The sequence below is a fragment of the Theobroma umbraticum genome, unplaced genomic scaffold, assembly GCF_002168275.2.
Source record: "Theobroma umbraticum cultivar Fairchild unplaced genomic scaffold, ASM216827v3 scaffold_239.0, whole genome shotgun sequence".
Classification (NCBI taxonomy): Eukaryota; Viridiplantae; Streptophyta; class Magnoliopsida; order Malvales; family Malvaceae; genus Theobroma; species Theobroma umbraticum.
In genome coordinates, this window is record NW_018397279.1 from 568,209 (window position 1) to 590,313 (window position 22,105).

Sequence of the window (22,105 nt, forward strand, 5' to 3'; positions counted from 1 at the left end):
CATGAATATTTAATGGAGAGTGGAAACCAACTCAGCATTGTTATGAATTTACAATTTTACCCCTACTTATTTTTTCAAAGCAAAAGTGAGAATCTAGCACAATGATAAAGGAAAAAGTAAGGTTAGGCAGACATGATCACGTGCTGTTCTTGAAACTTTAAGGGCGTGTTTGGTTCGAGAAACATATTTGATTTATTAAATTTGAATGGCGTTAATAGAATATTTTTATTATTATTTTATTATAAAAATTATATTGTATCATTTTCCTTAATGAGCAAGACAATATCATCCTTTATTTTCATTGAAACATAAATAAGAATTAATTTTTCATTATAATTAAAATGAATTTTAGACATTCAAAACCTTTAAAGCTTTAAGATCTTAATGTTTTCCTATTCTTCAAGTTGAAAATAAAAAAGTAATCTTTTAACCACCCACCCAGTATTCTTATTATCTTATACCAATCGGTTTATTTTTCCTTTAAATTATGTTATAAAAACTATTTAACTATTCATAAATTTTAATTTTAAATTTTCAGTAACCAAACATATCCTAAATCTAAAAAGACTTCTCTTTCATTTGTACGTCTTGTCAGTTTGCAACAAAAGAAGAGAAAAGTTCATTTCACACGCATATATATATTTATTATTTTATTTTTAATTTATACTAAGCAATTCACTGAAATAATTGCGAAAGTTCGTTTGAAAATCAAAATTAAAAATCAAAATCATATCCAAAAAGGTAAAAAATTTATTGATAATTATAAAATAATTATTACTATGAGGAAAATCTTAATCAATTTAATTCAATTAAATCGAGTATCTAGTTTATATAAGCAACGACCTTAGCGGTAGCACGAGTGTTCCACACGACCCACCCAGCAAAACCACAAGAAAAGCTGCAAATTTTTACTGCGTTACGAGTTACGACGGGGAGTAGTCGAATACTGTAAAAAAGTGATTGCACCATCGCGTGAGATTTTATTTACCATTTTATTTACTGCCCCTCAAAAAAATTGCGATTCCCGCAGCAAATAGACTAGACTCTGTCGCTCCCTCTATTTCGTTGCGTCTCTGTTTTCTTTCTCTCTCTCAAAAACGATTCAAAACTAATTCACTGTTGAAAGCTAAAACCTCCATTTTTTTTCTCAATCCTTTTAGATTTTTGCATGCCTTAGCTCTGCTGTAAATTAGGTGCAAATCTCCATTTTTATCATCGTTTTGGAATTTTTTTACCGCGCGGAAGACTTTTTGTTGAGGAGATGAACTGCATTATCGTATTTCGCTAAGAAAGTTTCGGGATCAGATTTATATTCTCCGTTTTGGATTCGTTGAAGTAAGTGTTTTTCGTTTAACGAATTGATCCGTTGCGTTAATTACTGCTTGTTTCCGTTGATTCGAGAGTTTGTTATCGGTTAACTATAGGATTAGGCGTTTCGCTAATGCGTTTTCTTTTCTCTCTCTTTTTCTTGCTATTCCTGTTTGGTTGCCGAGAAACGACTTGTTTTTGCTGCTTAAACTAAGTTTTATACTTCGTTTTTTCTTGTTTAGTTTCTCAGCTATGAAAGAGGAGTCAAATTTTGGCATCGAATATTGTGCAGACGGTTTATTTGTCGATCACATATCTGTATTATATACTAATTTCGATGTTTTTAATATAATAATATTTAATAGAAATGAGGTTTATAAATTATATTTTTATCTTTTATCTTTTTTTCTTTTAAAATTTCCTCTAATAAGCTAATTTAAAAATATTATTTGTTTATTTTTATTATTTTTTTCTGATTTTTGATCTTTTTCTTGTTTCTTGAGATGTAAGAAGAGAGTATTACGACTCGAACTTATAATTTCTGCATAGACTTTTGGAGGTTTAGTATACAAAACATTTTACTCTCTTGTTGTAGATAATGTCCTTTTGGGGTTCTTTAAGCTCTTGGTAATGTAGATGATTAAGCCTCCTTGTGTTTAACTTGGTCAAATGGCTAGAAGTAAAATATCTTGTGGTTTTAGTTGTTGATTGTGAAGATTGTCGAAAAGGGACCTTGAACTTACATAGATTACCAAGGATATGGTTGTTTCTAGGTAAATAAAAAAGGCTTAGTTTATTGTTGCAGTTATATTTCTCTAGGAGATTGACTGAGTTTCAAGCCTTTATCAATATTACCAAATTCCATATGCAAGGCATGGATAATTTACAAGTGGCTTGGCTGTTGATAAATTGTTTAATTTTATGGTTTTATAGTTGATATTTTGCCCTAGCTTCTGACTTATCTTCATTTGTTTCTTTTGCAGGTGGAGAAACTTTTCTTGGGCTGTACTATAGCTCAAGAAAAATGGTAATCTTTAGTTTTATTCTTTTTTCTTTCAAAATTTTTGTGCTGTCATTTTAATATCTTTCCTATATTTCTTAACAAGTTCTCATTTATGAACGAGACGTAGTTTTATTATTAGGCTGATTAAAAGAAAGGAACATGATTATTCTTTAATTATAAATTCTTTTTTTTTTTTAATGTATTCTGATATCATGCATGGTGTGTTCATCTGTAACGTGTGCAGAATAGTAACAGTTCTGGTGGAGGTGGTGATAATTTTGACTGGGATACTGAAGATGAGCTGGAAATTGATAATTATGCCATCGCCTCCCACTCAGGGGTGACAATTCCTACTGGAGAAGCTGTTTTGGGCTCAGCAGAGGTACATGCTCATATGTAATTAGTGCACATGCCATTCTGGAATAGTGTTGCAGTTGCAGCACTAATGAGGAATTTACTTGCAAATAGTTTTAATTATTGCAAAGATGGTGTATGATGGAATTTTCTTTGATTTGTAATTTTCAAAGAAATGTTATAGATTTGGTAAGTGATCAATAATTGATGAGTTCCTATGGGAATTAGTTTAATTAATGGAGCATTAGCTGACCTTTTAGGCAATTTTTACTGGAGGCCTCTGCAAATTTGCCTCTACTTTTCATGTACTGCTTTCTGAACTTTTTCTTCTGTAAGGAGCTTGAATCTGTCATTGGTAGTCAGTTTAGTTGGTGATATAACTGATGTGCTTGGCTTAAATTTTATTGATTAGCCTCCAGTGCGGTAAAAATTTTGCATTTATTCAGTGAGCACCCTTTTGACTTTGGCATCTACCCTAATTATGCTCAAATATGCTACCTATATTTGCAGACAATTAATCTTCTCTCTTTTAGTTACTTGAAACTTTTCCAGGCATATAATGGTGAAGAAAATGTAATTTTGTAACTAACTCATAGTTAACTTTTACTGTCTCAAGGCAAGTCTGTCTGCAGATTCTTCCAATTCCAAGGTAATTGATCATTTTGTAGGAATGGGGTTTTCGAAAGAAATGGTTGCCAAAGCAATTGAAGAAAATGGTAAAGCTTCTTGGTCGTTTTTACTTAAAAGCACAAGTTTCAACCTTAAACTTGCTTATAATTCTGCTTTGACTATTGTCCAGGAGAGGAAAACTCAAATTTGATACTTGAAACTCTCCTTCAGTACTCGGTGAGTTCCAAGATGCTTATAGGTTACATGAATCATGACGCTAAAAAGTTGCTGCACATGCTATTGGCAGAATTTTTACTGTTAAATTTAGTGTAATGCAGATTTTATAACAATATTAATACTTGATTCCCCTTTTTGGTTTGAAGGCAAGCTCATCGCCTAGTTCTTCCAACTCCAAATTGATAGATCATTTTGTAGGGATGGGTTTCTCTGAACAAATGGTTATCAAAGTGGTTCAGGAAAACGGTAATGGTCCTTTTTCATTTGATTAGACATCAGTTTTCACCTCAACAGATCTGTGATCCTGCTCTCTATATCTTCAGGAGAGGGAAATACAGATTCCATATTGGAGACTCTATTGACATATTCAGTAAGTTAGACACCTTAACCTTGTTTCTAGTCCATTTGTTTAGTGGGCATTTTTCTGAAGCACAGATTTGTATGGGAGAAAAACCAGTTTGTTTGAATAGGAATCTTGATTTTGATGCAATAGCAAATGTACATATTCAATGGTTTAGGCGATATTTGCAAATCTTCGCCAAGTAGAATTGTCTTTGCAAGTTGGTGGAGTATCATGCAAGGGAGTTGTTTGCCCTCTCTGTGCTGTCATGAATGACCTGTTTAAAATTTTCAGGCCCTTGAAAAACCTGCTCCCATGCAGCAACATGCCGATTCTGGTAACTGCTCATCAGATTATGAAGGGAGCTTTCTGGATGACTTTTCAGATATTTATAGTTCTTCTGAGACTGAGGTATCTAAACTTTAATGTTGCATTTATTATTTCATTTGCTCAATTTTTAGACATATCTATTTTAGTTTTAAAGAGCTGCTGTGTTTTTTATTTTACTAGCTGCATGGATGAATAGAATGTGGTCTTCAGTCATTGCATTTGCATTTATATAGATGCTGTAATCTAGCTACTGAATAATTATCCATATTACAGAATAACAGAATTTTTAATCACAGTTTACTTGCAGATGATCTGTGCGTGTTTTTGCTTTTTATATTTCTATGTTCCAGGAATTCATGAATCCTGATTCTGATGAGGAGAGTAAATTGTTGTTCTTGACGAAAATGGGGTACTCAGAGGCGGAGGCTTCAATAGCCATGGAGAGATGTGGTATGTGTTTCTTTGCACGTTATTCTCGCTGATAGTATTGATTATCAAAGTTTCAGTTGGAAAGGAAAAGAATCCCAGGAAGTTCAACCGTATTTACCTGTATGTATTGAAGATGCTGAACTTTCATATTTGTCATTTTACCTAAGGAAGAAAATAAGTTGTTGTTTTTTGTTCTACTGCAGAATCTAATGTAAAGGCCAAGTATTATATTTTATTATTCATGATTATTAGGTGTCCAAATTGCAACTTCCAAAGCCCGTGGATGGTTTGAGCATTTTAGACAAAAGGAATGAATTTGCTCCAGTGGGTTGTAGAGAAACCCAAGTGTTAAGCTGTGAACATTTTAGGTAGCAACCTTGGGCTTCAAATTATATAGGAGAAGATTTTTGTGATACTTATAGGTGTAATCCTAGGGCCTTATCTAAGTTGTAAGAGGTGGGGCGTAGTTGTTACATCAGATCATACCTTAACATTAACTCTTTAAATATTTCAGGTCCAGACTCCTCAATTGCAGAGTTGACAGACTTTATATGTGCCGCTCAAATGGCCAAGGCTGCTGATGCACTTTTTCCCCTTGAAGACAAGGTAGGTTTTTTCTCCATTCTAAGAATTTCTAAATCTTTTGTAGTTTGTTCTTTTCTCATTTCCTTTCAATTAACAGTATATGTCAATTTGCTTTAGTTTTCCTTGTATTATTTTCAGTAAAATTTACACCAATAATTTTCCTTCCAATTTAACAGAAGCCATTCTGCAATGACTCTAATCACAAAAAGAGGCGAAACTTGGACTATGATTTGTGGAAAAGGAAGAAGCAGATGAAGCTTCAAAAGAGGCTTCTTGATGGAGCTGAAGATGCGCTTCATCTTCCAAATCCAATGATTGGTTTTGGGGTCCCAACTGATATAGACCAGATAACTCATAGAACACTTCCAGAAACTGCTATTGGGCCTCCTTACTTCTACTATGAGAATGTTGCACTCGCTCCAAAAGGGGTTTGGCAAACCATTTCACGTTTCTTATATGATATGGAGCCAGAGTTTGTTGATTCAAAGTATTTTTGCGCTGCTGCAAGGAAAAGGGGCTATGTTCATAATCTGCCTTTGGAGAACAGATTTCCCCTTCTTCCATTTCCACCTCGCACCATACATGATGCTTTTCCATTAACCAGGAAATGGTGGCCTTCTTGGGACACAAGAACAAAGTTGAACTGCTTACAAACATGCACAGCAAGTGCAAAATTGACAGACAGGATCCGCAAGGCACTTGAAAATCTTGGTGATGAGCCACCTTTGACTGTCCAAAAGTTTGTTCTTGAAGAATGCCGAAAGTGGAATCTGGTCTGGGTTGGAAGGAATAAGGTTGCACCACTTGAGCCTGATGAAGTGGAAATGCTTTTGGGGTTCCCTAGAAACCACACAAGGGGAGGAGGAATTAGTCGGACTGATAGATATAAATCACTTGGTAACTCGTTCCAGGTGTGTCCCTGCTTTTTTATGTCCTTTGGCAAATCCTTGTGTAATACCAGTTTACAATATGTGAATGTCATCAATGTAGCAAACTCTGTTACATGCACTTGGCATTTAAGGTCACCGTACTTGTATGGGTATGTGTCTGACATGGCTTTGAAGATATGGATGTGCCCTTTTTGCCCTTTGCCTAGCTACTGTTGCGATAGGAAGAAGAAGAAGAAGATGGGAGAAATGGACGGAGGGAGAATTTTGTGACTGGGTCTCATGACTTAGAATAAAAGGAGAGCAACATCCAGCACATAAAAGAAAAAGAGGAGAGATTAGGTTAAATTAAGGCTTTCGTTTAAATTTTGCATGGCTTAGAATAAAAGGAGAATAGTGTTCAGCACAGAAAAGAAAAGGAGAGATTAGGTTTAAGTTAAGGCTTTCTTTAAAATTATTACGAGGGGTTTAAAGAATTTTCTTTTTGTTTTTGGATAAGGGTAAATGAAAAGAAATCTTATTTATATAAAGTATTACACACACACACACACACACACACAGACACACACAGATATATAAATATCCACGTTCCTTTATTTTACTTTTGGATCATCCTTAGCTGACTCCACAAGTCCAAAATTTCAAGCAAAAAGCAAGTCAGACACCTGGATACATACCATTTTCAGATGCTCATAACCGACTCCATGTATCTTAGGTTGCAAATAATTTTAGAATGCTAAGTGTTTAAACATTTCAAGTAATAACTAAATTTGAATTAATTCTTTCTTTTTTGCTTTTCCCATGTTATTTCTTACCTTTTCGGGATAATTCTTTGGTCTCAAGATACATGAAGTTCATGCTTGGGGTGCTATGCTTATACAATAACTTATTTCAGGTTGACACAGTGGCTTACCATCTCTCAGTTTTAAAAGACATGTTCCCTGGTGGTATCAATCTCCTATCGCTTTTCTCTGGGATTGGTGGTGCAGAGGTCGCCCTCCACCGGCTTGGTATACCTTTGAAGAATGTTGTATCAGTTGAGATATCAGAAGTAAATAGAAATATCGTTAGGAGTTGGTGGGAGCAAACAAATCAAAAAGGGACTTTGATTGACATACCAGATGTGCAACAACTGAATGGTGATCGTTTAGAGCAATTGATGAACACATTTGGTGGATTCGACCTTGTTGTTGGTGGGAGTCCGTGTAATAACCTTGCAGGTAGCAACAGACATCATCGAGACGGACTTGAGGGTAAAGAATCTTCCCTCTTCTTTGATTATTGTCGTATACTAGAACTGGTTAAATGTATATCGGCAAGGAATCAATGATTTCATTTGAAGGAGGTTAGTTATGGATACTTGCTTCAAAATTATTTTTCCTTGCATCCTCAATATTGTCTGAACATAAAATTGGAATAATGATGGACATTTTTTCCAAACTCATGTTTAGCATCAAATTCAAAGGGAAATGAATTGTTTAAAATTGATGGGAAAGTTGTTGGATATAGTTTTGACTAATATATTTGTCATTGTGTGTCTTTCCATTTTACTTGAGTATGCTCATGGTTTGAAGCATATGAAGCATGAACCATTTGTGTGTTATGCCACCCAAAAGGCTATTATTAATTAAGATTCCACTTTCCTTCATATCAGAAGATCATATTGGTTGTTGTAGATGAGCTGGTGGACTTGTGCTATAAGTGTGATGTGTTATTCTGTCCTCTGCCCTAGATTAGGAAAGATATGCTGTGTATTTGTTATATCTGTCTGCTGAGGTTGGACAAATGCTGTCGAGGCTTTCTATTTGCCTCTTGTTCTCTGATGTGGAATCGAACGTGTGTTTCTGTCGGTTCCTCAGAGGAGAAAAATGCTTTATGGTAAGATTGTCTTGTTTTGTCGGGATGATAAAACGAACACGAACAGTAGCGAGGAAATGGTTGTAGTTTTAAGTTTCTTTTTACTCTTTCTAAGATCATGGTTCATATGATCTTGTTCAGAAACTGGTTCAGCAAATTTTAGCAGTATTTGTTTCATAGGCTGGAAGCTGAGCCTGTAGCTTTCCTGGCCTGGGATTCTCACCACCACTGCCGCAACTCAAATATTCTCAAAGAGCAACTGCAGCCTAAATGGGCTTGGGATTTGAATAGGCCTAAAGAAAGTTGCTTGTGCCTTGGCGCGTGACTTTGTTCTCACGTCGGCTGGGCTTCTATTTCTCGAAAACAAAATGACGACATGCTTGCTTGAATCAGAACCCACACGCAATCGATTCCTGTCTTTGTCCTAACCTTGAGGGAAATTGGAGTCAAATCATAGGTTATTCCCAACAAATAAAATTTTTATTTACGAATCCAATAAGCATAATCCCAAGAATATGTTAATTATATGATGTGAAGATTAGTACAAAAGCAATAAATAATTATAAATATATTAAATAAAAGCAACATTTAATTTTTCCAAGTTTAGGTAAGATTTTAGTTACGACAATGGAAAAAAAAGTTGTCTTTTCCTAAACAAGAAACATGGTACACCTTTGTTGGCAAATTCATTTGAGGATATATTCACATAAAAAAAGCCAGGTGTCCATGTGCATATAACTTCGATTTTAACCACGGTCAAATTTTTCATATATTATATTATTGATTTACAATTTTATAATATTTACTATTTATAGTAAATTTTAAGTTTTGAATATTTGACTTATAATTTTCTAGAAGATTAAAAGATGCACCCAAAACGTTATTTACATAAATTATTTGTAATATTTATTTGATGCATAATAAATATTTTTTAATACATAAAATAAAAATAAAATAATTTTTTTTAAAAGAATAGTTAGTTGCTATAAATATCCACCTTTGATCTTCCTCTTTCTTCTCCTCCTCGTCTCACGTTCTCTCTCTACCCTTTTCTCTTCCCATCATAAGACACAGCAAAGAGAGAAGATAGAGAGAGAAGGATCCAAGAAGAGGCCAAAAAGAAAAAAAAAAAGCTTAAATTACCAAAGCGAAAGCTATTCTCGCTTCATCTTCCCTGAAACGACAGCGTCAGGTACTTCGATCCTTCAATTCTCCCTGAGTTTCTCAGATCTGAATTTTATTTTTCATATTTTTGGACTGCCCATCTCGATCCTTTCAACAAATCGATGAAAGGGGTTGATTTTTAGGGTTCTAAATTCTGATTTGTCGTTTTTGTTTCCGATTTTGTTTTTTGGATGTTGGTTAAGTTAGGGTTAGGGTTAGGGTTTTGATTGTTTATTAATAAAATATGATGAGAAAAATTCGGTTTTCATCTTGGTCTTGCATCTGGGATCTGATTGGATGTGATTATTGGAGTTATTTCTTATTATTTTTGAAGTTTTGAGATTGTTTAAGCTCCGTATTATGCTTTTTAGGACATTTTTGGTTCTGGGTGTTTAGGATTGTTAAGCTTTTGCATTGATATTTGTAGTTGTATTTTGTTTATTAGTAGCAAAAGGCAGTTTAAAGGTAATTTACGTAGCTCAATTTTTGTTTTGTGTTGTTTGGTTTGGCGTGGAAGTTTTTTTCTTTTGCATTCCCTTAGGTTTCTTAGAATCCAAACTCTTATTTGCTTTAAGGGTCGATTTGTTGTTTCTCTTGCTACCTATTTTTTGATATTAGCTTTTTTGCTTCCTACAAAGTTATTTAAAATGCAATAGTAAATGGTAAAATGTAAAAATAACAATTGATTAATAATAAACATATGACTGAAATGCAACATCAATTTTATATAAAAGTAAATTCAACGTTTTTGGTTCTCCAAGAAATTTGCCTTCAGAGTTTATCATAATGGTTCCTTTTATTAGTTTCTCAATTGTGTCTTTGAGAATTTTTTGGGTTTGCAGATTTTCATTGGTGGCTTTTCTTGCTATGGCTGCCACTGCGACTGCCTCTGCTGCTGGTCCACGATATGCCCCGCCAGACCCCACTCTTCCCAAACCATGGAAAGGTCTAGTTGATGGTAAAACTGGTTATCTCTACTTTTGGAATCCGGTAACCAATGTCACGCAATATGAGAGGCCTACAAGCATAGATTCTGTCCCAAAGTTTTCTTCTGTGCCTATAAGTTCTTCGGTTCAAGTTCAGCAATCTTCTGAAGGGCGTCGTGGGTATAGTCCTGACAAGGAGAATGATAGGTATGGAAGAGGCAGCAATGCTGTATCAAAACTTGAGCCAGTATCAAGGAGTAACCAGGTATTTGTTCTAGTTCTGTCCTCTAAATCTGATTTTTGATTGATCCAGTTGTTCTTGTTGCCCTCACTTGAAATTGAAAAATAGTACATTTGTCTTAACTTCTTGATTCCCATTTCTCTCTGGTGGGTAAACTGTTCTGGTTCGCCACTTTTGATTTTGAGACCTGGATTCATGTCATTGATTATTGTTTACATATTATCCCAAGCTACTTGTTTTCTTTTATATCAGACTATTAAAATTTTTAAAGCTTGGGTTTTTCGAAATTACAAAAGTTCAAGCATCTGAGGTGGGAATTTATGAAAGGTGTCTATCTTTTTTCTTCTACATAGGATTAATTTTTTTGTCTTAATTTGCAATAGAATGCAAGAGGTGGACCAGTTCATTCCCTTAATATCCCTAATGGGACTGCCAGCTCTTTGATCGGAGGATCTTCTACTAGGGGACATGGATCAGCAGCTGCAGGAAGTAATATGTCTGGTGATGCTTATCGTCGTCAGCATGAGATAACAGTAACTGTGAGTATCTAGGTGGACAATAAAAGTAGTATATTAACCATCTCACTTTTCTATGTGTATTCAGACAGGTTGGGTTCTTAGAATCTTATTGTGCTTGGGGTATCACTATCCCTTTTGACTCAAATTCTTTTACCCTGAACTATTGTCAGGGGGATGAAGTGCCCTCGCCTTTTACAACATTTGAAGCTACTGGCTTACCTTCTGAGATACTTCGAGAGGTACACTATTCTGATTCTCTTGCATTCTTTTGGTCTTTATGCAACATTTGTGGACTTGAATCTCGTAAGTTAGTCGAACTATGCCAGTTGAATGTTTCTTGTGCAAAGTTCTGTGATTGCTGGAGGTCCCAATCTTGAGCATCAGACTCATGTTAATTCTTTTGCCATCTTTACTTTTTGTCGCAGGTGCGATATTTGCTCCGTGGAGGAGCTAATGTCGTACGCTGTGGTGCCCTCTGTGGGGGGCCTTGCATATAATTTGGGGCGCCCTTATACGGTGGACCAATTTTTGGGAAGGGCTTCTGAAAAGTCCAAGTTCGTGGCCGGGACTGCCGTTGGTGATGATTCAGTCTGCCACTCGGTCCGAACGGAAGAAGAGGCCTCCTCCTGTTCCTGCTTGCATCAGCAAGCGTTGGCCGCATGCATATGGGGGATGATGCTTCTTCTGGCATAATCCTTTCCTCTATAAGTTCTAAAAGAAAACCAACCATAAGTCTTGAGGGCAGTGCTTCTGCTCACGGAGGTTGCTGGATTTTTTTTTGCTTTTAACAGGTACATAATGCTGGGTTTTCTGCCCCGACTCCAATTCAGGCTCAGTCATGGCCAATTGCATTGCAAAGTAGAGACATAGTGGCCATTGCTAAAACAGGATCTGGGAAAACATTGGGTTACCTGATTCCTGGATTTATTCATCTCAAGCGTTGCCGTAATGAACCTCAAATGGGTCCAACTGTGCTAGTATTGTCACCAACGAGGGAGTTGGCTACTCAAATACAAGATGAAGCTCTCAAGTTTGGGAGGTCATCAAGAATTAGTTGCACGGTATGTTACCATTCTGAGTCAGGACTTCATTTTGTTTAATTTTTGGTTTTCGTTTTTTCAGTGTCTTCCAATTTAAATGTTAATGTTTACAAAATTTTTTCTATGGATCATCCACCAATCATTTTTTAACATAGAAGTCTTTTGAAGGTGAAGGTAGAATCATGACTTTTTACTGACTAGAGTTGTCATATGTTTCTGTGCAGTGTTTATATGGAGGAGCACCAAAGGGTCCTCAGTTGAGGGAGATTGAGAGAGGAGTAGATATCGTGGTTGCCACTCCTGGCCGATTAAATGATATTCTAGAGATGAGGAAAATCAGCCTCCATCAAGTTTCTTACCTTGTCTTAGACGAGGCTGATCGCATGTTGGACATGGGTTTTGAACCTCAGATACGGAAGATTGTTAAAGAAGTGCCTACTCGCAGGCAGACTCTCATGTACACGGCAACATGGCCAAGGGAAGTCCGGAAAATTGCAGCAGATCTACTGTTAAATCCTGTTCAGGTCAACATTGGCAATATTGATGAGCTTGTGGCAAACAAGTCTATCACGCAGGTTTGAACCCCACTACTGCTAATCCTGATTTTGTTCTTAGCAAAATTGGGATTTTTACCGTTATATAATACTAGTTATGATTGTGCATGGCTTTTTTGTGGCATAGTTACCAAGAAATTTAACATTCTGTTAACTTGCAGTATGTTGAAGTATTATCACCAATGGAGAAACACAGAAGATTGGAGCAAATACTGCGCTCCCAAGAGCCCGGATCCAAGATTATTATTTTTTGTTCAACCAAGAAGATGTGTGATCAACTTGCTCGCAACCTTAGTCGCCAGTTTGGAGCTGCTGCCATCCATGGAGACAAATCTCAGGCTGATAGGGACTATGTGCTGAGTCAATTTCGCACTGGGAGGTCACCAGTGCTTGTTGCTACTGATGTTGCTGCTCGGGGATTGGACATTAAAGACATAAGGTAGGGATTGGGATTTCTGACACACAGTTCCATTGCTTTATACTGTTATAGCTTTTAAAGGAGCCACTTATGTTAATGCTGGACACTCTTGGTCCTTAATGTTTTCTTGGTGACTTTATTAGATCTGCTGTGTAAATATATCATGGTAATGGTTAAACTAATTAATCTTTCACAGGGTGGTAATCAACTATGACTTCCCTACTGGAGTTGAGGATTATGTGCATAGGATTGGGAGGACTGGAAGGGCAGGTGCAACTGGATTGGCTTATACATTCTTTGGTGATCAAGATTCAAAGTATGCTTCAGATCTCATCAAAGTTCTAGAAGGAGCAAACCAGCGGGTGCCTGCAGAACTTCGTGATATGGCTTCGCGTGGTGGTGGGATGGGAAGGCCTAGACGTTGGGCTCCCAGTTCTGGTGGCCGTGATGGGGGACGTGGTGGACGTACTGATTCAGGGTATGGAGGAAGGGACAGTGGAAGGGGTGGTCGAGGAATATCTACATCCTCCTCTAGCTGGCATGAGAGAAGTGGAGGACGTGGATATGACCACGAGTCTCGTGACAGGTATGTTGGTGTTTTCTTTTTCATTTTTTTTTTATGTCTGTTTTGGATACATTAGGGGGCCAATAAGCTTGAGCTATACAACATAGCTAGTGCTCTACATCCGGTTTAAGCCCTACAATCTAGTTAAATCCATCCTCCATTCATCGGGTCTAAACATTAGGCTTACAAGTTGAAAGTCCCAAATACTAACTGTTAAGGTGGCTCTACAAGTTGAAAGGCCCAAATACTAACTGTTAAGGTGGCTTCTTGGTAAAGTCCCAGATACTAACTGTTAAGGTGGCTCCTTGGTGATACATTGTAGGTGCTTTTTAGTTTATTTCGATGCTTCTTTTAAGGTTTTTTTTTTTTGGGGGGGGGGGTATGGGTTTTGTTTGGTTGTGGTCTGGGCAACTGTGCAATCTTGAGGTTATATCTGTTGTTTACTGGGGTTTTGAATTTTAATAATATAATATTCTGTTATTGCTGCCGGATTTATTGCAGAGCATTGTGCTTTTTTTTTGAAAAGCAGAGCATTATTCTTCTTGGCAAAAGTATGGATGGACATGATTTCCCACACTGTCCTTCAGTAGTGAATTTAGAATTCATTGCAATCTTGGAATGGAACTTGTCTAAGTTCACCTATGTTTATTAACCCTGTTGTTATATATGAGCAGGTATGATCGTGGTTTCCATGACAGTTATGATAGGGGACGGAGTCGGAGTCGAAGTCGAAGTCCTGCGGGTTGGGGTGATCGCAATAAAAGCAGTGGCCGTGACCGCAGCCGGAGTCGTAGCCTGGACAAGCATGATAGAGCTGCTGGACGTGAACGTTCCCCAGTGCGGAGTTTTCATGAGGCAATGATGAAACGTGGTCGGTCATCCCCACCACAACAGCATGGGCCACCTTTTGGTGATGAGGTTTCAAGGGAACACAAAAATTTTGTGGCTTTGCGGAGCCCTCCTCATGAGAGGTCAAGGTCACCTTATGGTGGTGGTAATGGAAGGGACAACTTTGGAGGATCATACGGTGATTCTCAGAAGGATCGGGGAAGATCAGGATATGCTAATGGGTTTCGTACAGGTTTCGGAGATGAGGAGGAAGGCATGATTGCAGCTGATGAAGATGGGATAATACCTCCCCATGCTCACTGATCTCCTTAATGTGAGAATTGAGGGATTTTGGTGGTTTTATCTAGCCTTCTGGTGTTGTCTAGTTTCTGGGTTTTTGGTTTTAGTTATATGTAGCCCCAAGCAAGGGCTGTTTGCAGCAGGCAAGGCATAGAAGTTTCAGAAATTGACATTACAAGGCATTTTTTGTTTTTTTCTTTGATTTTCTAGTTTCTAGTGTTAGATGACTCAACCGGGAAAGTTTAGAAGTATTTTGGTGGGAGTTTAAAAGAGGGGGTAGGCAGAGCTGAAATGTAATGATGTGCAAGGATGAACCTTGAGAAAATCTTCTGATGTATTGGTTGTGTAATTCTATGAAATGTGAAAGGATAGCTCTCACAGTGGCTCTGCCAGTATAGTTAAAAGCTAATTGGATTCAAATGTTTGCTTCCAGGTTGCTACCCTTTTTGTATTTTCTGTCGTCAGGAATGGACAATTAGTTTGTCTCCTCTGCTGCTTCGGTTTGTCGCCCAAGTGGACCCTCAATTTTCCTCTCTCCCCTGCTTCTTCCAGATGGGAGGATGTTTCTCACTTCTGCCCCTTTATTAATCTCTAAAATCGTAATATCTTATTGAAAACCGAACCTTAATAGTATAGCACTATTTACGAATTACATGAATTTGTTATTAGTTTGCAAAAAGGAAGTTGATTAAAATGATGAAGGGTGTGTTGAATGCAAGGAGAATAAAAAATTTGAAATATTATATATGATATTAATGTCTATATTGGCTATTCTAAGGGTGATACCGAAACTTACCCGAATCCGAATTGAGTATTAAAAGCATTATCTGAATTTGTTTTATAACCAAATATAAGGTACTCGAATTTTATTTTATTGAGTTGAATGTCGTGAATACTCATATGACAATCCATTTACATCTCTAATCCAAATGGAGTTTTAATTATTGTTCTCTTTACAAAGGAGAATTAAAAAACCGAAAGCAGAGTGAATACGATTTCAAAGGACATTTGTCCCCATCAATTTCATTAAGTCTATTAATTAGTGAAATTTTAAATCATATAACAAAGTCATAATATTTTAAAAAGTTCTTGAATTATTTTAAAAAATTTAAATAAATTTTTATTCTTCTATTATATAAACAAGCTTTATATTTTTATTTTAGATCAAATATATTCTTATGATTAATTGTTAACTAACTATTATTAGTTAAAATAATCTATATCATTAATTTTTATATTCATATGATGTTGATGTACATGATGAAACTATCATGTGATCATGTCATTATTCATTATGGTATATGAGTTTGTCATGTGGCATAAAAAATGAAAAGTGTCATTTTATTAGTCAACAATTAATTATATGAACTTATTTAATTTAAAATAAAAATATAAAAATATTTATCTAACAAATAAAAGAATCAAGATTTATTTAAATTTTTCAAAAAAATTTAAAATATTTACCTAGGTATTATATTTAGGACAAATTATGAAAATTTGGTGGAAGGGCTACCATATGGCATCCTTCCAAGTCCCAACTAAGTTTTTTTTTTTTAATTTTAAAACATATCCTTTTTATTTCTTTGTTTTTTCTTTCAAAAAAGTTGAGTGGAAGAGACGTCATGTGACGTCTACATAACTCAAAAATGTTAAACTTATTTGATTCAAAATAAAAATATAAAAATTTGATTAAATATAATAAAAAAATTATTTTGAATTTTCATAAATAGTTTAAGACCTTTTTTAAAAGTATTATGTTTTCTAAAATTTAATGTTTTTGACACCATATGTGAGATGAACCAGAGACGATCATAATGCAATAAAATATTCTCCTAGCCTCGTCAATTTTTTCTTATTGTAACCAAATAAATAGATAAAGATATAATATCTAAAAAAAACTCTTAAACTATTTAAAAATAAATAAATAAGTCTTTATACTTTTATTGTGTTTAATCAAATTTTTATACATTTATTTTGACTCATAAATAAAAACATAATATATAAAAAAACTTTCAAACTATTGAAAAAAATTTAAATACACCTTTATGCTTTTATTACATTCAATTAAACTCTTATATTTTCATTTTAAGTCAAATAAATCCTTATATTTTTGAGTCAAATTTATAATTAATGATTAACTTAGTTAAAATGTTATTTGTCATTTTATGTCACGTGACTCTGATGTGATATATTAACTTATTATAATTGATACTGATGTAACATATTAATTTGACATAATAACTTGATTATGTGATATTTTTTCATTCTTCACATCAACGCTATGTCAGTTTATGTGATTATAAAATAACAAGTGATATTTTAACTAATGATAATTACTTAATTATTAGTTAAATATAATAAAAAAATAAAAAATTTATTTTAAATTTTTTTACTTAATTTAAGAGTTTATTTAAACATGATCGCATTGATGGTCAACACTAGAGCATTGGGTTAGACTTTAACCATTGGTTCGTACTTCCGACCCATGACGTTGTAATTTTAGAAAACATAGCCTCATCCTAAAAGAAAACCTACGCAGCCATACAAAACACGTGACCATTCCTACAAGAGTAGTCGGAGTTAGGAAACTGATTCCGGCTAATCAATGTGGACAGTGTCCCACGTTTTATTTATTTATTTGTTTATTTATTTATTTTTGATAATTTCATTTTCGATGATGCATCATCCTCAAGTTAAAAAAATCTTAACGCTAACAATTTCCAGCTAAGAATTAGATTTACTGCTACAATAATGTAGATAAAGAAATATCAAATTACCAAAATTTTTACTTTTAAAAGACAAATTTAGTCCCTATTTATCTAATAGATATTAATTTTTTTTACTTAATCAAGTAGATTCATTCTATTATATATAAAAAGATTGATACAAAGTCAGATTTATGTTAAAATTAAACAGATCAAAAAAAAATTTATCTCAGTAAAGTGCTATTTGAACACTTTACAAAACAAAACAAAAAATTGATATTAAAATGACCACAATTTTGACTTTCAAAAGACGAATTTAGTCTATATTAATTTATGAAAGGAACACATTAAAAGCTAGTCATTATTGTTCTTAAGACTGTTGTAAATTAATTTGAAAATTTGTATTTATACCTTGGTAACAAAGTTTTTGCTTCTCACACACTTCAACAGGCCAAGTCTTGGAGTGAAAGAAGCAAAAAATTGGAGTGACAATAGAACTAAAGATGACATCCAAATCCAACACGTAACTGTAAATTTCTTCGTCTTCTTCTTCTCTCTTTCTTTTTTTCTTTTTTAAAAAATTTATATTTAACAGAATTTTGGCACAAATTAAATAGAAATTTATTGAGGGTCATTTATTAGGCTTAAAATGGAAAAGCATTAAATGTTCAGTTACAAAAGGGGAGAAGGTGCTTTTAGTGTTAATTCTTGACACATTGCCTATTGCATTAGTCATGGCCTTCAACGCCAACCCCTCCCCAGGTTTCAACCTAACCATTCCCTTATAAGGACAAAAGTTATGGTTTCAATGACCTTTGTTTGAAATTACTTTACTACCCCTTATTACCAAAACAAACAAAAACCCACATGTTTTTTTGGGTTTACCTACCCCGTACATTGACGAGGAACCAAGATAACGACAGGTGGACTGGTGGGGATGGTCGTAACTCTTTAATTTTTTTATTTTTAATTATTATATAAATAAAAATTAAAATATATTAAAATTTATAATTTTTTTAACGAATCAGAGCGATAAAAAAAATTTATAATCTTTTAATCACTCTTTTATATAAAATCTTGAATCCATCATTATTATTATATATATATATATATATATTATAATTTATGAAAATTTACTATTTATGGCTAAAGATCTTATCTAAGTTTTTGGGTTCAAAAGTTCATATATATATACTTAATTTTTCATTTGATGTCCCAAGTATTCAAAGTGTGAAGTTAGTGTTAATGGAAGATTTGACTACACTTGACATATTCTTTGGCTTTGGTTGAGAAAATAGTTCAAGAGAATTCATAAAGAAGAGGTACCCAAAATTTGTTCACTCACAAATAGTTGGCAACTATAAAGGCTTAGAGCAACAAAGCATTGAAAGAGGGTATTGAAGACAAAAGGCAAAAATTAACATGCAAAAATAAGCAATTCATTGGGGCCCCACAACACAAAAGAGAAGAATCAAAGAGTGACCCCACCTTGAGCAAATCCTCTTCCACAATGACAACCGTTTGATTGGTCCTAAAATTTGTATAATCTTTAGCTTTTGATGCCCATTAAAGGGCTCTAAATTTGACAAGAAAAAGAAAGGAGATGAACCCAAAAGAAGAGAGAAAAGGGGAAGGGAAAAATGATGGGGTTGAGGGCATTTTTAGGCTTGAAAAGAATCGAAGGACCTCTCCATGTCTTCCACGTATCGTCTCAATTAGTCCGAGAATTTTCCCTAAAATACAAATCCTTATAACGAACTAATGATTAACTGGACCCTTTTGCCCTTTGCAACACTTAGGCTTTGAAGCTTAACAGTCACAATCAACTTTCAATATTAACCCTTGCCTTGCCATTTCATCAATGGCCTAGGATGTTGCCAAGTATTCAAAGCCTTTCTTTGCTCTCTTCTTTCCTTTCGTTTTTATTTCTCCAATTATAAAAAGGCCCATAGGAATATAACCCATTAAAAACCATTTATAAACCATTATAACCCTTTCAAAAACATTAAACCACCCTCCCCTTTCTTGAGCTTCTCTTTCTCTCGACTGCATGGAGTTTGAAACAAGCCTGAGAGAGGATTTCCCTTTCCTTTCAAACCTTTTCTCTGATAATTCTCCCCTGAAACCTGACTTCGGAAATGGTTTTCCCTTGGATGGTTCGTCCTCTTCCAAAGGGTTGCTTCACAACTTTATCCTTCCTGACCATAGTCACTACTCCCCCAGTGTCAACAATGGCCCTCTCTTGAATCCACACCATTTTCATCAGTTTCCCGCTGAAGGGTCATCAAGGAATCCCTTTTTCGGGGTTTCCTTGACATGCACCGATGCTTTCGAGCCTTATGTCAATGGATTTCCGAATGATCTCAATGCTTACATCCCTTCCTTGGCTTTTGCACCAGATGGTGTCAATAACAATGTCTTTTTGCAGGGTTTTCAGAGTGAAGGCTGCTGGGATTTTTCTCAGAAAGTTCCACCTCAACCCCTGCAGCCTGAAACTCAGACTACTTATCAGCCTCTGATTTTTCAGGATCAAGAAGGACCGGTGGCTGCTAAGGTGGCTGATGAAGTCTCATGCGTCACCGGAGATCAAAATGGGTATCAAGACAAAGTTGATCAGAAGAGGGACAAAAGGTTCCAGACCAGGAGATGTTACAAAGCTCCTAAGAAATCTAATATCATCAAAGGCCAATGGACTCCTCAAGAGGACAGGTAACACACACACACACAAATTTCTGTTAGTTTATTTGTCTTCTAGGAAAATTCATTTTGTTATATCGTACTTGATTAGGGTTTTGAGTTTTGTTGTTTTAGTTATATCTATGAAGATCTGATTATGCCAATCTCTTTTCCTAGACTGCTTGTGCAGTTGGTAACAAGGCATGGAACCAAGAAATGGTCTCTGATCGCAAAGATGCTGAATGGGAGAGTGGGAAAGCAGTGTAGAGAGAGATGGCATAACCATCTGAGGCCTGATATCAGGGTTGGTTTTTTTTACCATATTTTCCCCTTTCCTTTCCTTCTTTTATCTCCCATTTAGACATTAACCATACACATACACATACATGATCATGTGTATATACTTACAAACCTGTGTATATATGTATATGTGTGCATACACGTGCATACTTTTTTATCATATATACATTCATGCATACTTATATATCCATACATTGTGTGCATACATGGCTATGTATACAGTATTTCACTTTTTTTTTTTATTTTGAGAATTTTATGTATAGTATTTCTTTCATTGACACGCGGTGATAGATGAATGAAAGTTAACACGTAAGATTTTTGGTTATTGTTATATATTTGTTGACTCGTTTTGTAAAGTACTTGAATACTTACCATGTTAATCACTTGTCCTTACCTGTATGACAACGCATTCTCATGCATGCTGATGTGTGCTAGGTTGGACCGGGATTTTATTTAATTAGATCTTATCATCAAAATAAATTGTGAAATCCAAAATTAACTAAACGAGACTAATGTCCATATATAGGTGTTTCTGAAGATAAGCACGTCCAATTCATTCTCTTACAAAAATTTTATAGTTTTGAGTAAGGAGATAATTATAAATATTAAACCTTGTTTTATCAGTCCATTGGGTTGGACCCAAAATTTCATGCCTTAATGTTCAATTAGTTAGAACCACTATAACCATGCATGTAATTGGACGTGCATTATTCCTCATTTGGTAGGACAAATTATGTCTAATTTAAATGATATATATTATTTATTTTATATAATCCTTGGAAAAGCAAGTGGATTATTCTGATAATTCACCCTTTTTATATCGCATGCAACAAAAATGCCTTGCTGTGTTTGCAGAAGGATTCGTGGAGCGAAGAAGAAGATAGGATTCTGATTGAAGCACATAAAGAAATAGGGAACAAGTGGGCTGAGATTGCCAGGAGACTACCAGGACGCACCGAGAACACTATAAAGAATCATTGGAATGCAACCAAGCGAAGGCAATACTCAAGGCGCAAAGGCAAGGACTCCAACCCCAAGGGCTCCCTTTTGCAAAGCTACATCAAGTCCGTGAGTTCAACCTCGACCCGAAAGGACAAAGGGAAAAGGGTCATGGAAGCCAATGCTCAGATGCTGATAAACAACAACCCAGCAGCAACAAATCCGCAAGCAGTTCAAGTCCAAAGCTCAGATATCAACCCAAAGGATTGGCCAGTTGCGGTTTACAATGCCCAAGCTGATCATGATCAGCCCATGAATTTCTCGTTCGACACAAGTGTTTTCGGTGAAAGCTGCACCGCTAGCTTTGAATCGATGCTCGAAGAGGTTCCTTCTGGTTCCGTTGTTGAAGAGAGCAATGCCGTTATGGATTTTGAGCTGCCCCTGGAAATGGATTCCAAGAAGAAGGAGCTGGATTTGCTGGAGATGATCTCTCAAGGAAATCTCTAATCAGCTGCTTGCAAATTGCAAACAAAGAAACCAAAAAAACTTCTTTAATTTGGATAAAACAGTATTTTAGCAAGAAAATGAGGGTGTAATTAAGTAACAAACAAAGTTACATACATACATGCTCGTCATTTTCTCGTGACTATATTTATAGGGTTTATAAGGACTTTAATTTGCTTGTTAAGGTTTGTGTGTTTTTAAGTTATGTCGTGGTTTAATTTCTGTAATGTTTCGTATGTTATATATATATATATAAATAATGTTGGTGTTTTTCTTTAATTAGTCACATGAAAAATGTGCCAAACCCTTAATTAGTTTTTTCGTTTTCTTACCGGATAATAGAGCATTAATATTTAATTTAACGATTCTCTCCTAAATTTAATAGCTGCATGTGTACGGAATTAGCGCTAGGGTCCATCAATGTTTTTTAGGGAGCATATCAATTTTATTAGTGTAATTATTAGTTAAATTTAAACTCATGCGGGATG

General features: G+C 35.2%; 3 protein-coding genes across 3 annotated transcripts; all 3 read left to right on the forward strand.

Moving 5' to 3' along the window:
- The first annotated feature begins 958 nt into the window (after positions 1 to 958).
- On the forward strand, positions 959 to 7,730 carry DRM2 (domains rearranged methyltransferase 2). The gene is made up of 12 exons (XM_021443497.2): positions 959 to 1,335; positions 2,292 to 2,335; positions 2,556 to 2,693; positions 3,282 to 3,381; positions 3,465 to 3,511; positions 3,658 to 3,757; positions 3,835 to 3,881; positions 4,146 to 4,262; positions 4,532 to 4,631; positions 5,125 to 5,216; positions 5,372 to 6,106; positions 6,978 to 7,730. The coding sequence occupies exons 2-12, from the start codon at positions 2,333 to 2,335 to the stop codon at positions 7,410 to 7,412; spliced, it is 1,914 nt and encodes a 637-aa protein (XP_021299172.1). The 5' UTR covers positions 959 to 1,335; positions 2,292 to 2,332; the 3' UTR covers positions 7,413 to 7,730.
- Positions 7,731 to 8,965: 1,235 nt separating this feature from the next.
- Positions 8,966 to 14,980, forward strand: LOC110427712 (DEAD box RNA helicase family protein). Its single transcript, XM_021443270.2, has 9 exons — positions 8,966 to 9,131; positions 9,946 to 10,294; positions 10,654 to 10,809; positions 10,959 to 11,027; positions 11,580 to 11,849; positions 12,053 to 12,403; positions 12,544 to 12,821; positions 12,997 to 13,386; positions 14,040 to 14,980. The coding sequence occupies exons 2-9, from the start codon at positions 9,971 to 9,973 to the stop codon at positions 14,515 to 14,517; spliced, it is 2,316 nt and encodes a 771-aa protein (XP_021298945.1). The 5' UTR covers positions 8,966 to 9,131; positions 9,946 to 9,970; the 3' UTR covers positions 14,518 to 14,980.
- A 4,268-nt stretch (positions 14,981 to 19,248) lies between these two features.
- Positions 19,249 to 21,620, forward strand: MYB118 (myb domain protein 118). Its single transcript, XM_021443647.1, has 3 exons — positions 19,249 to 19,907; positions 20,052 to 20,178; positions 21,030 to 21,620. Exons 1-3 carry the CDS (start codon positions 19,249 to 19,251, stop codon positions 21,618 to 21,620), a joined length of 1,377 nt encoding a protein of 458 aa, XP_021299322.1.
- The last annotated feature ends 485 nt before the right edge of the window (positions 21,621 to 22,105 follow it).